The sequence below is a fragment of the Furipterus horrens genome, unplaced genomic scaffold, assembly GCF_987537825.1.
Source record: "Furipterus horrens unplaced genomic scaffold, mFurHor1.1.pri manual_scaffold_17, whole genome shotgun sequence".
In the NCBI taxonomy this organism is placed as follows: domain Eukaryota; kingdom Metazoa; phylum Chordata; class Mammalia; order Chiroptera; family Furipteridae; genus Furipterus; species Furipterus horrens.
Genome location: NW_028327187.1, coordinates 39,119,877 through 39,135,264, shown reverse-complemented (window position 1 = coordinate 39,135,264; position 15,388 = coordinate 39,119,877). Strand labels below are relative to the sequence as shown.

Sequence of the window (15,388 nt, the reverse complement as noted above, 5' to 3'; positions counted from 1 at the left end):
ACGTGACCCCGCCCAGGCGGAGCTGCCGCAGGGCATAGTGGGAAGGGATCGAAGCAGCTCACTTTTCAGGGAGCTGGGTGGTGTTTTTTGTCCCTTAGTAACCTTGCCGCGATGTGGTTTGAGATCCTCCCCGGGATGGCCGTCATGGGCGTGTGCTTACTCGTCCCCGGAATTGCCACTGCGTACATCCACAGGTTCACTAATGGGGGCAAGGTAGGGCGGCTTCCCCGGCCCAGAGGCTGACTCCGCGGACTGACGTTATGTAATGGGCGGCGGGGTAGGGAGGCCGTTAATGTTCATACCCCTTGTCGGAGGAGGGCAATACCGAGGTCGCGCCCCGCCCTCCTTTTTTTTTTCGTGTTGTCAAAAAGCAGAGGTTTGCGGAATGAAGCCGGACGGAAACAATGTTCTGCTCTAGCTAGAAACAGCTAGTTGCTGTGTGGAGAAGAGCGGGCCAGCGGACGGAGTAGGGATTCGGGGCCTGGAAACGTAGAGTAGGTCCAAGCTCCTAGGCAGAGGAGGGAGGCGTGAGTCTTGCCCCCCCCCTTCTGAGTTCTAATCTCCTTTGTTCCTTAATTTTTATCTTAATTCCTCCTAGTCACATCTTGCTAGCTTCTCATTCTTTACTTGTTCCTCAACCTTGGTTTTTTAAAAATCGATTTCACAGAGAGAGGAAGGGAGAGAGGCAGAGAGGAACATCGATTGGTTGCTTTCTGTTCGCGCAAACTCAGCCTCTCAGTACGTGAGAGGAAGCTCCAACTAACTGGGTCACCCGGCCAGGGCCCGTAATTAGATTTTTACCTAGACATTTTTTTATCCCCCATTTTCTCTTGCAAGCTTTTAGGAATGTACTGCAAGATCCTGTTTTTCAGCACTGTAATTTCCTCCTCTTCCTAGTTCTTTTCATCATCTCAAGGGTACAGTGTATAAATGTATTTGCTTTTTGGTTTTGTGATTGTCCTTCACGTGTGATCTACCACTGTTTTCTTTCTATTAGGTCCCAAATGGAAACAAGTAGTCATGTCTTTAAAAGGGTGGGGGCGGGGAGGAAAGAAAAAAACAATGCAGGTTAAAATAGAAAGTGTAAGTTACCATCTTAATTCTAAACTTAAGTGGTCCGATTATATTTATATTGTTAATTTGGTTTTTTTATTTCAGTGATTATTCCATTATTCTAGAATGTCACTTATTAAAGTTCTAATATTCCTCTTATTGGGCCACTCATCTTAAAACTGCAATAATGATTTTTTTTAATTGTAGGAAAAAAGAGTTGCCTATTATTCATATCAGTGGCGTTTGCTGGATAGAGATAGGCGCATATCTGGAGTTAATCGCTACTATGTGTCAAAGGTAAGATGGCTCTGATGCTAGCCGTCTTGTCAGGGTGGAGGTGGGTTCTGGTAATGTTTTACCAAAGGTCTTACAGTGCTAATTGAATTTGCATTTTGTTGTCACCTAGTAAGGTTGAACAGCCTTTCACACATTTAATGATTGTTTGTATTTCTTGTTCTGTTGATTGTTTATCAATATACTTGCTCTGCTCTCTTTATTTATAGGTTTTCTTTATGTATTATTGATATTAATCTTGTCTCTTATTTGTTTATTTATTTTTAGAGAGAGGGGGAAGGGAGGGAGAAAGAGAGGGAGAGAAACATCAATGTGTGGTTGCCTCGCACGCCCCCAACTGGGGACCAGGCCCGCAACCCAGACATGTGCCCTGACTGGGAATCGAACCAGCAAGCCTTTGGTTCACAGGCCAGTGGTCAGTCCACTGAGCCACACCAGCCAGGGCATAATTTTGTCTCTTATATGTACAAATATTTTCCCCAGTCTATTGCTTGTCTTTTATCACTTTATTATAGTAGTTTTTAATTTTGATGTTTAGTTTGTATTTTATTGTTCTGGATTTTGGGTTTCATGTCTTGCTTCCAAATGAGCTTCCTATTCAAAATTATAAAAATATATTCTTTCAATTTCTCCAAACTCTGTTATAGTTTCTTTTTTCTTTACTTTTTTTTACGTTTTGTGCTTTGATCCATCTACAGGACATTTAACATTCCTTTTTTTCCAAGAGAAAGGCAGTTATCACAATTATCCATTTATAGAACAGTCCTTTTTTTATTTGAAATACCACTCCAGTAAACTAAATTTCCATATACACGTGGGCCTGTTGCACAAATGTGCTCTTTTGTACTCCATTGGTTTATAGTTCCTGCACCAGTATCATATATAATGTAAAGAAACACTATAATTTTATATTAGATTGAATCATATGAAATTGCTGTTTTGGGAGGTCAAACATGGCCAAGTAGTAGCATCTTCATATGGCTCAACCTAATAGTATGTTCTAACATCTTGTGGGAGTTCACCTTCATTACTCTTTAAAAAATTTTTAATTTTATTTATATTTATTTTTAGAGAGAGGAAGGGAGAGAGATCAATTTGTTGTTCCACTTATTTATGCAGTCATTGGTTGATTCGTGTATGTGCCCTGACTGGGAATCGAACCGGCCACCTTAGCATATCCGGATAATGCTCTAGCCAACTGAGCTACATGGCCAGGCCTGAAAAATTTTTGTGGTTACCTTTTTCTATTTTCTCTGCCTATTTATTCCTTACAGCGAACCTAGGTAAATATTAATTCCATTTTGTAGATGAGAAAACAGAGGGTCACTGGTTAAATAACATCATGAAGACTAAACTTAGGTGATCTGTCTCTCCAGTATAGTGCCATTTGAGAATCTAAAGAACATGATGATGGCTATCTGCTCATCTAGAACAGTATTTCTCAAAATATGGTCCAAGAATAGCCATCATAATCTGGCATATGATATAAAATGCAGACTCCTAGGCCCCTGGCCAAACTAAACAAATTAGTTTCTACAAGGTGGCTCCTTGGGTTGCAATTTTAATTTCTCTCAAGGTGATATTTCCTGCAGTAGTAAGCAAAATACCTTGTCTGTGTTATTATAACACCTGGGAGAAATGTCATCACTGATTAACCTTTTACTTAATAATTTCTGAAGTATTTGGTTGTGAACTGAGTAAGATAGAGTGGGTCTTCAGAAACAATAGTGTGATGCTTACACAAGGCAAGAGTTCTGGAGTTGGGGGGCCCTGGACTTGAATTCTGGCTTTGCTACTTCCTTTCTGACTTAAGTGACTTTTAACCTCTCCAAGCCTCCCTTTTTCATATGTAAAAAAAAAAGTGGAATCAGGTTAATAGTATCTCCGTTGTGTTAGTTGTTATTTTATAAAAAAACGGTTTTACCTTATTGTTCTCTGACTCTCTGAGGGTGCTTTATAGAAGGATCCATATGGTAAAAAGTTGCTTGACTTTAGTTCTTGGGGGGAGGGGAAAGTCTTTTCATATAAAGTGGTGTGTTTGCTGCTGTCAGAAGATGGAAATTAGAAGTCATAAGTTATTCTTTCTTTAGTGATTATAAAATTCAGTCCAGTTTATTGTTGCAATTAGAGAAATGTGGGATGTGAAAGTACTTTCTTTAATTACAGAGAATGCCATTTGGTGACCCTATAAATAAAAGTACATGTATATCTTTGATGGGAACAGAATTCTTACATTTCCATTTTAAACTGTTTTTCAGGGTTTGGAGAACATTGATTAAGGAAGTATTCTCCTGATTGAGGAAAAATAACTCAATTATGTTCATCTATCCCTGCAAGAAGGTTATATGGTGTATTATGTAGCATGCAGTGTATTATGTAGTGGGTAATAAACATTCAAAAGTAAAATCAAAAGTTTTCTTTACTTTTTAAAAATACAACTACTACACAAGATCAAGCAATCTACCCAAGGTAGCTTTATCACTTAAAAAAAAAAAAGAACTAGAAAGTAGCTGAGCCTTGTAAAATTATAGACATAATGTATACTAAGCACCCACCACTGCCCAGCACCTTATGTGTCATAAATGGTAGTTGCTGCTATTGTATTGGATATTTTATAACATTGGGTTTTTTTTCCTAGTTCCTCTTCTGAGTGAATCCAATAGTGTTTAAAATTCCAGTTAGGATGCTTCTCAGACTGAGACTGCACCTTTCATGCATTCTGTATCTGTATTCGCTTAAGTGTTGATTTTTGTTTCAATGGTAGAGCAGCAATAATCATTATATTTATTTAAATGAGTATACTGACCACTAGAAATAAAGCATTGCATGTTCACTGCTGAAAGTAACCACGTAATTTAAAGATCTGAAAAGTGAACAATTGTAAAGATGGCAATACTCAATGTGCATAAATCAACACCCAGGGGACTGTAGGACCTCTGAGTGAGAGGTTTCCTCTAGGATAGGTTTCCACGTGATGCCCACATCAAGCCAAATATTGAAGGTTGGGTAGGATTTACGAGATAACCAACTAACAGGAGAACACCACGCAGAGAAAACAGGATGAGTGTGGGGACACTAGCATGGCTGTGTGGGAATAATCTATAATGCAAGCCATGTGCAGAACTAGAGCAAAGATTGCGAGACAGAAGTAGAAGGAAAAGGTACTGGAGAGATTGGCAGCCTCTGCCGGGCAGGAAACAGGAGAGTGAGATGGTGACTTGCAAACATTTGCCTAGCTGCTTTGATGAGGAGGGACTGAAACAGTGGTTTTCAACCAGGGCTAGTTTGCCCCCTTAAGATGCATTTGGAAAGTTCCAAGATTTTTTTTTCATTGTTGTAACATAAGGAGTTGGGTGAGGTGTTAGTGACATGTAATGGTTAGAGGCCAGCAATGCTAACCATGCTACAATGCGGAGAACAGTCGCTCTCCAGAACAGTTTTAGGTAGCCCAAAGTGTCAGTAGTACTGAGACAGAAACCCTGAAACCAGCAGCAGGGCCTCCATCAAAGGAGGTACCAGGAAGTGGGTTTTTTTTAAAAGATCTTACTTACTGATTTTTAGAGAGAGGGGAAAGGAGGGAGAAAGGGAGAGAAGCATCAGTGTGTGATTGCCTCTCACAAGCCCCCAACTAGGGACCTGGCCTGCAACCCAGGCATGTGCCCTAGCTGGGAATCTAACCAGCAACCCTTTGGTTCACAGGCCGGCACTCAATCCACTGAGCCACACCAGCCAGGCCAGGAAGTGGTTTTAAGAAAATCCTCCTTATTCAGGAGTAAACAGGAACAATCCCCTATCTTTCTCCCACTCCGAGTTCTTTTTTTTTTTTCTTTAAGTTCTGATCCTAGGTTCTCCCTTGGCTTCTCTGTAAACCTGAACTGTATCGCTTCCCTGGAGGCATTTGTTTTCCCAAGGGTGTATTCCACCTTAATGCACTGAGTTGCCTCAGGCTGAAAAAGCAAACAACCCCTTCTTTTCGGAGGAGTTTATGTGCAATGTTGGGAGGATTGGGGGGACTGTCACATCAGGAAGCTCCACCACCTGTCAGCTGTATGGCCTTAGGCAAGTCCACTGCTCTGAGCCTCAAGTCTTCCATCTCACAAGTGAAGATAGTATGTCTTCTACATACGTCCCTGGGTATCTGAGACTAATGAAGTCACATATGTGAAATATGTAGTTTGTAACTGTAAAGCCCTGTGCATGTGGAAGGGATCATTGCTGGTGTAAGTACCCCCTAAACACTCCCAGGTACCCCAAGGGCACTTATTCAAATGTGATGTCAGGAGGTAAGTGTAGGTGGTGGCAGGAGCCTTTGGTTCTCTCTTAGAGTGATCACAACTCAAGTATTCCCAGAGCACTGCAAACAGACAACAGACAACACTAACCTCACTTGCTCTGAAGGTATTTTCTGAAAATGGAAAACCCACCTTAATGCTACTTCACCTGAGAATATTTCTTCATTGCTTTTAGAGAGGAAGGGGGGTAGAGAGAGAAACATCAATTGGTTGCCTTCCATATGCACCCCAACTGAGAACCAAACTCAACCTAGGTATGTGCCCTGACTGGGGATTGAACCCGCAACCTTTCAGTTTATGGGATGATGCTCCAACCAACTAAGCCATACCAGCCAGGGCAACCATAGGTGCCCCACCTGGAATTTGAACCCACAACCTAGGTACAGGTATCCCCTATATAACACGATACTTCTGTAGCACAGTTTTGCTCTAACACAGAGAATTGGGGGAAACTCCCGTATAACATGAAATTAGGGAAATCCCTGTATAATACTGAATATGATAAAAGCTTTTAAGAGCAAAAGATATTTAAAATTTTTAATTTGAGGAGGTAAGATGGCGGAGGAGTGAGGAGAGGTTGCGGTTTTAGGCTCTGGAGACCCGTCTGCAGTTTGGGCTAATTGCAGACAGAACATCTCAGTGAGCAGCTGGGCATTGGCGGGAGTTGAGCCAAGGCACTGCTAGATTAGAGAAAATCCATCTGGGAACAACCTGTTTAGTGAGGATAGCGGAGAAAAAGGGGACGAAACGGGATTCCTGACTGGGGCGGCTGCCCAAGCTGCGGCGGGAAGCCCACAAAGGATTTTTGGCGACCACAGGCTGCCCCGGAGAGGAGTCAGGCGGAGAGCGGATCTCTGCCCGCTGGCAGAGACGGGACTCGACCAAGTGGCATTGGCGCTGAAGGACAGGAGACAGCGTGCTGCCGGGCAAGTGAGAACATAATTCTCCTTTATATTTTTCTCTAGTGGACGGTGGAGAGGGGAGGAAAGTTTGGGGGTGGTAGGCCGTTCTGGAGGAGCCCAGGGGCAGAGGCGCGCTCATCCACTCCCTAACCCTACCCTTGGGTCGCGGGGGCGCACATAGGGAAGTGCTCTCACTCACTGGCCCAGGTGCGCGGGGCCGTGAGTCCAGGCGTCCCTCGGACACTCCCCAACGGACATAAGATCAGTGCCCCAACGGGCACAGGGAGGGCCCACTGAACAGGCAGAGAACCGTGCACAGACACCCCTAGACAGCTCCCGTGGGCGCAGGGCCCCAGGCCGGAAAGCAGACCACTAGCGCAGGCTCTGTTTGTGCCCGCCCAGACGGGTGAGGGAAGGCGGGGGGCTGCGGCACGGGAACAGCAGGAGGCAGCGACTCACGGACGCTCACTTCCACTGAGCACAAGTGTCCCCTGCCCCGCCCTAAGAGGCGAGAGACCAACTCCCGGAGCTCAGCTCAGCAGGACTAAGGGCACGGGGCTGTGCGCGAGCGCAAAAACACCTCAGTCCGGGGACAATAAGCGCCAATCCCAGGGAAAGCTCTCGGGCCGCCCACGAGTGCAGGGACGCGCGAAGGGACACCTCGGCGTGAACGCGGAACCACCACGGCCCGGCAACAATAGGCTCCAACCGTGGGGCAAACTCTCGGGCCACCCGAGGGCGCAGGGGCTCGCGCGCAAGGGCACCTCAACTGGCTCCAGTGGGCAGCAAGGGAGCGCGCCCTGCCGGCAACCGCGGGCGCGCACCATAGCGGCAACCGGGGGCGCACACCAGTCCTGCAAAAAACAAGAACCTCTGACCTGCCACACTAGACCAGCTGCGGACCCAGAAAAAGAAGGCAACACACCAAGGCTAAAACGGAGTAAAAACATCGCTTTATTTTTTTCCAATTTTTTTCTCCCTTGTTCTTTCTTTCTTCTTAATTATTTCTTTTCTTTCCTTCTTTCTTTATTCTTTTCTTGGGGTTTTTTTGGGGGGGTATATATATATTTTTTTTTTCAATTTTTTTTCTCTTTTTTCGTTCTTCTTTCTTTTCTATCTTTCTTTGTTCCTTTCTTTCTTCCCTTTTGGGGTTTTTTTTGGGGGGGGTTTGTGGTAAATTTTTTACTTTCTTATCTTTCTTCTTTTCTTTCTTCTATTTTCTTGGGGTTTTTTGGGGGGGGTGTTTTTCCTTCTTCTTTTCCAAAAATAACAAACTTTATCTCTAACGTGTTGCATATAACCTCTCCTTCTCATCCTTTCTCTTTAATCGTTGTTTATTCGTTTGTGTGTCTAGTTTAGCCCCCCTATCACTCTAAATAATATAATATAATTACTATATAAACCCAAATACAATACAATCCCACTTTCTTACTATATTATGTATTTTTCTATCCTTTTCGTCTATTTTTATTAACATACAAAGTAAATATTACTTACTGGCTTGCACAGTCTCAACTATTATTAATCTATCACACCCTCTATCAAAAATTATATTTTTCCTCCCCCAAAACAACTCTTATCTATTCTTCTTATAGTATAAAAGCTCTAATCTCTTTACATTTATATTAATACGGGCTAGTTGGCTAACGATAGCAGGATAGAGTGGGGGATACTTTTTGAGGGTGTGGATCTCCTGCCTGGGTTGTGTGTTTATGTCTTTAACAGCATATCCACAAAAGAACTCAAGACAAAGCGGATAGAGTGACTCTCAACCAACTAGCCAGAAGGAAGATCCTATCAAAGAACATCTGAAATATAATCGAACAGCATAAACAAACGACATAAAGGGTAACTCAAGAACATCAGGCTCAGGATATCAAAGAGACTGCACCACTGAAACTCCCAGACCTTCGATAAAGAATATTACACCACAAAGGAGGGAAGTCAAAGCAGACTACCCCCCCCAAAAAAAAAACCAAATAAATAAATAAAAACAAACAAAAAGAATCCAACATGGTAAGACGCAAAAATAACCCCTCAATGAAAAGAAAAGAGGAATCCTCAGAAAGAGAGATAGATGAAATAGACATAGCCCAAATGTCAGACATGGAATTCAAAACAATGGTGGTAAAGAAGCTCAATATACTCGACATCCTTAAAATCAACTATGACAACCTTCAAGGAAGTTACCAGCAGCTCCAAGAAAATTACAGGGAACTGGCAGAGAACTACACCAGCATAAAAAAAGACATAGAAACTGTTAACAAGAACCAGGGAGAACTTAAGAATGCAATCTCTGAACTGAAAAACACAGTAGAATCAGTCAAAAGCAGACTAAACGAAGCAGAGGATCGGATTAGTGAGTTAGAAGATAATGTAGAGAAAAACTCCCAGACAATACAGCAAAATGAAAAACGATTGAAAAAATATGAACAAGATGTAAGGGAATTACAGGATAGCATTAGGAAAAATAATTTAAGGATCATCGGAATACGAGAGGGAGAAGAAAAGGAGCATGGAATTGAAAATCTGATAGGAGAAATAGTGACAGAAAATTTTCCGAACCTGATGAGAGAAAAAGCTATGCAAGTCCAAGAAGCACTGAGAGTTCCAATCAAGAGGAACCCCCAAAAACCCACTCCAAGGCACATCATAGTTAAAATGGCAACATTCCAAGACAAAGAGAGAATCCTAAAAGCAGCAAGAGAAAAACAGCAAATAACATACAACGGAGCTCCGATAAGGCTATCAACTGATTTCTCAACAGAAACATTACAAGCCAGAAGGGAATGGTCAAAAATATTTCAAGCAATGAAAAACAAAGGCCTACAACCAAGAATACTCTACCCAGCAAGGCTCTCATTCAAAATAGAAGGTGAAATAAGGAGTTTCTCAGACAAAGGAAGACTGAAAGAATACATCTCCACCAAACCAGCATTGCAAGAGATGCTAAAGGGAGTGTTCTAAGAAAAAAGAAGACAAGAACAAGAGAGGAGAGGAACAGAGGTACAAAGGGAAATGAATAAATACACGTCAATAATAACCTTAAATGTAAATGGATTAAATGCTCCAATTAAAAGACATAGGGTAACGGAATGGATAAGAAAACAGGACCCACATATTTGCTGTCTACAAGATACACACCTCAAAACAAAAGATTTACACAGACTGAAAGTAAAGGGATATAAAAAAATATTCCAAGCAAACGGACCGGAAAAAAAAGCCGGGGTAGCAGTTCTCATATCAGACAAAACGGATTTCAAAGCAAGGACAATAAAAAGAGACAAAGAAGGACATTTCATAATACTTAAAGGAACAATCCATCAAGAAGATATGACTTTGATAAACATATATGCACCCAACATAGGAGCACCCAAATACACAAAAGAAAATACTAGAAGACCACAAAAAGGATATCAACAACAACACACTCATAGTAGGGGACTTCAACACTCCATTATCAACAATAGACAGATCATCAAAGCAAAGAAACACCAAGGATATACAGGCATTGAACAACACACTAAACCACATGGATCTAACTGATATATATAGAACTTTTCACCCCAAAGAAGCAAAATATACATTCTTTTCAAGTGCACATGGGACATTTTCAAAGATAGACCACATGATAGGTCACAAAACAAGCTCAACAAATTCAAGAAAATTGAAATCATATCAAGCATCTTTTCAGATCACAATGCCTTGAAACTAGAAATCAACCTCAGAGAAAAAAATCAAAGACACCCAAACTCATGGAGATTGAATAACATGCTATTAAATAATGAATGGGTTAACAATGACATCAAAGAAGAAATCAAGAAATTTCTAGAAACTAATGATAATGAGCACACAACAACCCAAAACCTGTGGGACACAGCAAAAGCAGTCCTGAGAGGGAAGTTTATAGCAATACAGGCATATCTGAAAAGGCTAGAAGAATCTCAAATAAAAAACATAACCATAATGCTATAAGAACTAGAACAACAACAACAAACAAAGCCTAGGGCAAGAAGAAGGAATGAAATCATCAAGATCAGAGCAGAACTAAATGACATAGAGACTAAACAAACAATCCAAAAGATCAACAAAACTAGGAGCTGGTTCTTCGAAAAAATCAACAAAATCGACAAGCCTCTAGCCAGTCTAATCAAGAAAAAAAGAGAGAAGACACAAATAAACAAAATCAGAAATGAAAGAGGAGAAATCACGACTGATACCTCAGAAATACAAATGATAGTTAGAAATTACTTCAGACAACTGTATGACAAGAAATTTGACAATCTAGAAGAAATGGACAAATTTCTAGAAATATACAACCTTCCAAAACTGAATCAAGAAGAAGTGGAAAGTCTCAACAGACCAATAACAAAGAAGGAAATTGAAACAGTAATCCAAAATCTCCCTGCACACAAAAGCCCTGGACCGGATGGCTTCACAGGCGAATTCTACAAAACATTCAGGGAAGAACTAACTCCTATCCTCCTCAAACTGTTCCAAAAAATCCAAGAAGAGGGGAAAATCCCAAACTCTTTCTATGAAGCCAGTATTATCCTAATCCCCAAACCAGGTCAAGACACAACAAAGAAAGAAAACTACAGGCCAATATCACTGATGAACATCGATGCTAAAATCCTCAATAAAATATTGGCAAACAGGATCCAGCAATACATCAAAAAGATCATACATCATGATCAAGTGGGCTTCATTCCAGGGATGCAAGGATGGTTTAATATTCGCAAATCAATAAATATAATACATCACCTGAACAGAATGAAAGACAAAAATCACATGATCATATCAATAGATGCAGAAAAAGCATTTGATAAAGTACAACACCCATTTATGATGAAAACACTCAGCAAAATGGGAATAAAGGGAGCATATCTTAACATAATTAAGGCTATATATGAGAAGCCTGAGGCCAACATCATACTCAATGGACAAAAACTGAAAGCATTCCCCCTGAACTCAGGAACTAGACAAGGTTGTCCACTCTCTCCACTCCTTTTCAACATAGTGTTGGAAGTCCTAGCCACAGCAATCAGACAAGAAAAAGAAATAAAAGGCATCCAAATTGGGAAAGAGGAAGTGAAACTTTCATTATATGCAGATGACATGATAGTATACCTAGAAAATCCTATAAACTCCACTAAAAGACTACTCAATATAATAAGTGAATTTGGCAAAATCGCAGGGTACAAAATAAATATACAGAAATCTAAGGCATTTCTGTACACCAACAATAAAATAGCAGAGACAGAGACAAAAAAGAAAATACCATTTACTATAGCAACAAGAAAAATAAAGTACCTAGGAGTAAACTTAACCAAAGAGATAAAAGACCTGTACTCTGAAAATTACATAACATTGAAGAAAGAAATTAAGGAAGAAACAAATAAATGGAAGCAAATACCATGTTCTTGGATGGGAAGAATCAACATCATCAAAATGGCCATACTACCCAAAGCAATTTACAGATTCAATGCAATCCCTATTAAAATACCAATGACATATTTCACAGACCTAGAACAAATACTCCATAAATTCATATGGAACCAAAAAAGACCCCGAATAGCAAAAGCAATCTTGAGACAGAAGAACACAGCAGGAGGAATCACAACACCAGATATCAAACAATACTACAAAGCCACTGTAATCAAAACAGTATGGTACTGGCATAAGAACAGACATATAGATCAGTGGAACAGAATAGAGAGTCCAGAAATAAACCCAGGCCTCTATGGTCAACTAATCTTTGATAAAGGAGGAAGGAACATAAAATGGAGTGAGAAGAGCCTCTTTAACAAATGGTGCTGGGAGAACTGGATAGGGACCTGCAAAAAAATGAAACTAGACCACCAGCTTACACCACACACGAGAATAAACTCAAGATGGATCAAAGACTTAAATGTAAGCCGTGACACCATAAAAGTCCTAGAGGAAAACATAGGCAAGAAAATATCAGATATCTCACGTAACAATCTCTTCACGGATACATCTCCTAAAGCAAGAGAAATAAAGGAAAAAATAAATAAATGGGATTACATCAAACTGAAGAGTTTCTGCTCAGCAAAAGAAAACATCAGCAAGATGAAAAGGAAACCAACCATATGGGAAAACATATTTGCCAATGACATCACAGACAGGGGACTGATTTCCAAAATATATAAAGAGCTGATACGACTCAACATCAAGAAAACAAACAACCCAATTAAAAAATGGGCAAAGGACCTGAACAAACACTTCTCCGAAGAGGACATACAGAAGGTCCATAGACACATGAAAAAATGCTCAACATCATTAGCCATCAGGGAGATGCAAATAAAAACCACAATGAGATACCATTTTACACCAGTCAGAATGGCCATCATCAACAAATCAACAAGCAACAAGTGCTGGCGAGGATGTGGAGAAACGGGAACCCTACTGCACTGTTGGTGGGAATGCAGACTGGTGCAGCCACTATGGAGAACAGTATGGAATTACCTCAAAAGATTAAAAATGGAACTGCCTTTTGAACCAGTGACTCCACTACTAGGATTATACCCGAAGAATCTTGAAACACCAATTCAAAAGAACTTATGCAGTCCTATGTTCATTGCAGCACTGTTTACAATAGCTAAGTGCTGGAAACAACCTAAGTGCCCATCTGTAGATGAGTGGATCAAAAAACTGTGGTACATTTACACAATGGAATACTATGTAGCAGAAAGAAAGAAGGAACTCCTGCCATTTGCAACAACATGGATGGAACTAGAGAGAATTATGCTTAGTGAAATAAGCCAGGCAAAGAAAGAAAGATACCATATGATATCACCTAATACAGGAAACTAAAGAACAACACAAACAAAGGAACTAAATAGAACAAAGAGCAGAATAGCAGTCAATAGGAGGGAGGGGAGAGGGAGAGAAGGGGGATAAGTAAGGGAAGGGTTTAATTAAAGAGCCTGTATAAAAGACTCATGGACGTGGACAACGGGGACGGATATGATTGCGGGAGAGGGGGTGGGTTGGGTGGGTGAGAGAAGTTAGGGGAAAAGGGGACAACTGTAATTGAAAAACAAAAATTAAAAAAAAAAAAAAGAAAGTACTTTAGAAGAAATTGACCCTAAAAAAAAAAAAATTTTAATTTGAGCATGTATGTCATATCAGGTTTGCATGTAGAATTTTAAAATTAGAATTTCAAACCCATTTTGTTCACGGAGTATTAATTACACTTTAAAACTTTCATTGTATTTTTCTTTTTGTTACAATACACATACATATATTAGCACTGATGAAAACAAAGAAGTTAAACAGTTTACTCTAAAAAGCGTTAAGAAAGACCTAGACTTAGCCAAACAGTTAAGAGTCATATTTCTTAAATGAAGATCCTTGCACTGAAAGGAGCACAAAATTTAAGAGGGAACTTCAAAGGTGCTTAGCACCATATAATGAAATTTATAAAGGTCTCTCAGCGAAAAGCAAGCAATCTAAAACAACAGATTTTTTGCCGTAAGTAGAGCATAGAAATCAAGATAATGCTGAAGAAAGGTCAGAGGAGGAGGATACCTTGTCAAAAAGAAAACACATTCGGTTAATGGAGCTTAGTAGTGATGACAAAGAAAACATTACTTAATTCATATTAATATGTAATACTTCTGATGAAAATTGCTTTAATAAAGATATTTCTCTTAATTATAAAAATATAATAGTTTTTTAAATTTTGGGAACCTAACCCCCCTTTTTGTACTAGTTCTTTGTTTTGTATGACATGGATTCGCATAACATGGCATTTGTTAGGACCCTAACAACCGTGTTATACTTGTTACCTGTATGTGACAACACTCCAACCAACTGAGCCACACTGGCCAGGACTGCCATTTGTTGTAAGGGAAGGTGGTAGCTGGATGCGATTGAAGCTTCCTACCATACTCAAGAAAGTTTCTGGATAAGGGTGGGGAGTGGGATGAGAGTTAAGCATCATTTGTTTTTTTAAAGTTTTCATATCACCCTGATACTTCTGTGACCTGAGAACTCAAATTATCCTACTATACTCTTGTGAGACACAAGACACGTGAAAATCTTAGTTTTTTCTTTCCCAAGCATGCCGATGCATATTTTAGAGAACTAAGGAGACTAGCACTCAGCTTTTTGGTTTGGGCCTGTGTGTACTTGTATAACATTCCACTCCACCCCCACCTCATCCACACCTCCTAACCAAATATTTCATGTCTGAGGTATGTATGTCCTGGAATATTCTTGTAGGATGTGCTCTTTCTTGCTTTCCACACAAAGCTGGAGCAGACCCTACAGCACACTGAACTAGGGTTGAGGCTGTTCTTACAACCTTCACATTTTGGTGCATTGTTGATAAAAGACAAGGGAAGGAAGTATCTATAAAGAATAAGTCCAGAGCTATGTTTGTATAATCTTTAACTGTTAAGGGTTTCTTTGGCATATCTGTGTATGTTCAGTGTTTGATGCTATTGGCTGTAATATAATCCCCCACCCCAAAGGCTCTTTTGCAGTGAAGAGCCAAATCACTGCTTTTTTGATTTCCACAAAACTTGATTCACGATTAAGAGACCTAATTGTTCCTTTGAAGGCATCACTGAGAATATGGCCTAGCAGATCTTATTTGTGTAAACCCATGTGACTGTTACTCTATCTGTTGTTTTGTTTCTTGGCAGGTATCTTCCTCAGTCCCAGAAAACATCAAGAAACCAATTATTTCCTATTGGCTAGAGAGTAGTCAAGTAATAAAATTTACAAACAAGTATGCAATTTAAGTCATGACCCCCCAAAATTGTAATCCCAAAAGCAGTAGGAAAAAGATAGGGAAGACAGTGGAAACACTGAGCA

The 15,388-nt window shown here is 40.3% G+C and overlaps 1 protein-coding gene and 1 long non-coding RNA gene across 2 annotated transcripts; both read left to right on the top strand.

Annotated features, from left to right (window-relative positions):
* The first annotated feature begins 64 nt into the window (after positions 1 to 64).
* NDUFA1 (NADH:ubiquinone oxidoreductase subunit A1) lies at positions 65 to 3,759 on the top strand. Its single transcript, XM_090264611.1, has 3 exons — positions 65 to 213; positions 1,261 to 1,350; positions 3,606 to 3,759. Exons 1-3 carry the CDS (start codon positions 112 to 114, stop codon positions 3,624 to 3,626), a joined length of 213 nt encoding a protein of 70 aa, XP_090120737.1. The 5' UTR covers positions 65 to 111; the 3' UTR covers positions 3,627 to 3,759.
* On the top strand, positions 354 to 918 carry LOC149990850 (uncharacterized). The gene is made up of 2 exons (XR_016508584.1): positions 354 to 738; positions 838 to 918. It is a non-coding gene; the product is annotated as an uncharacterized LOC149990850 (long non-coding RNA).
* Positions 3,760 to 15,388: the final 11,629 nt, after the last annotated feature.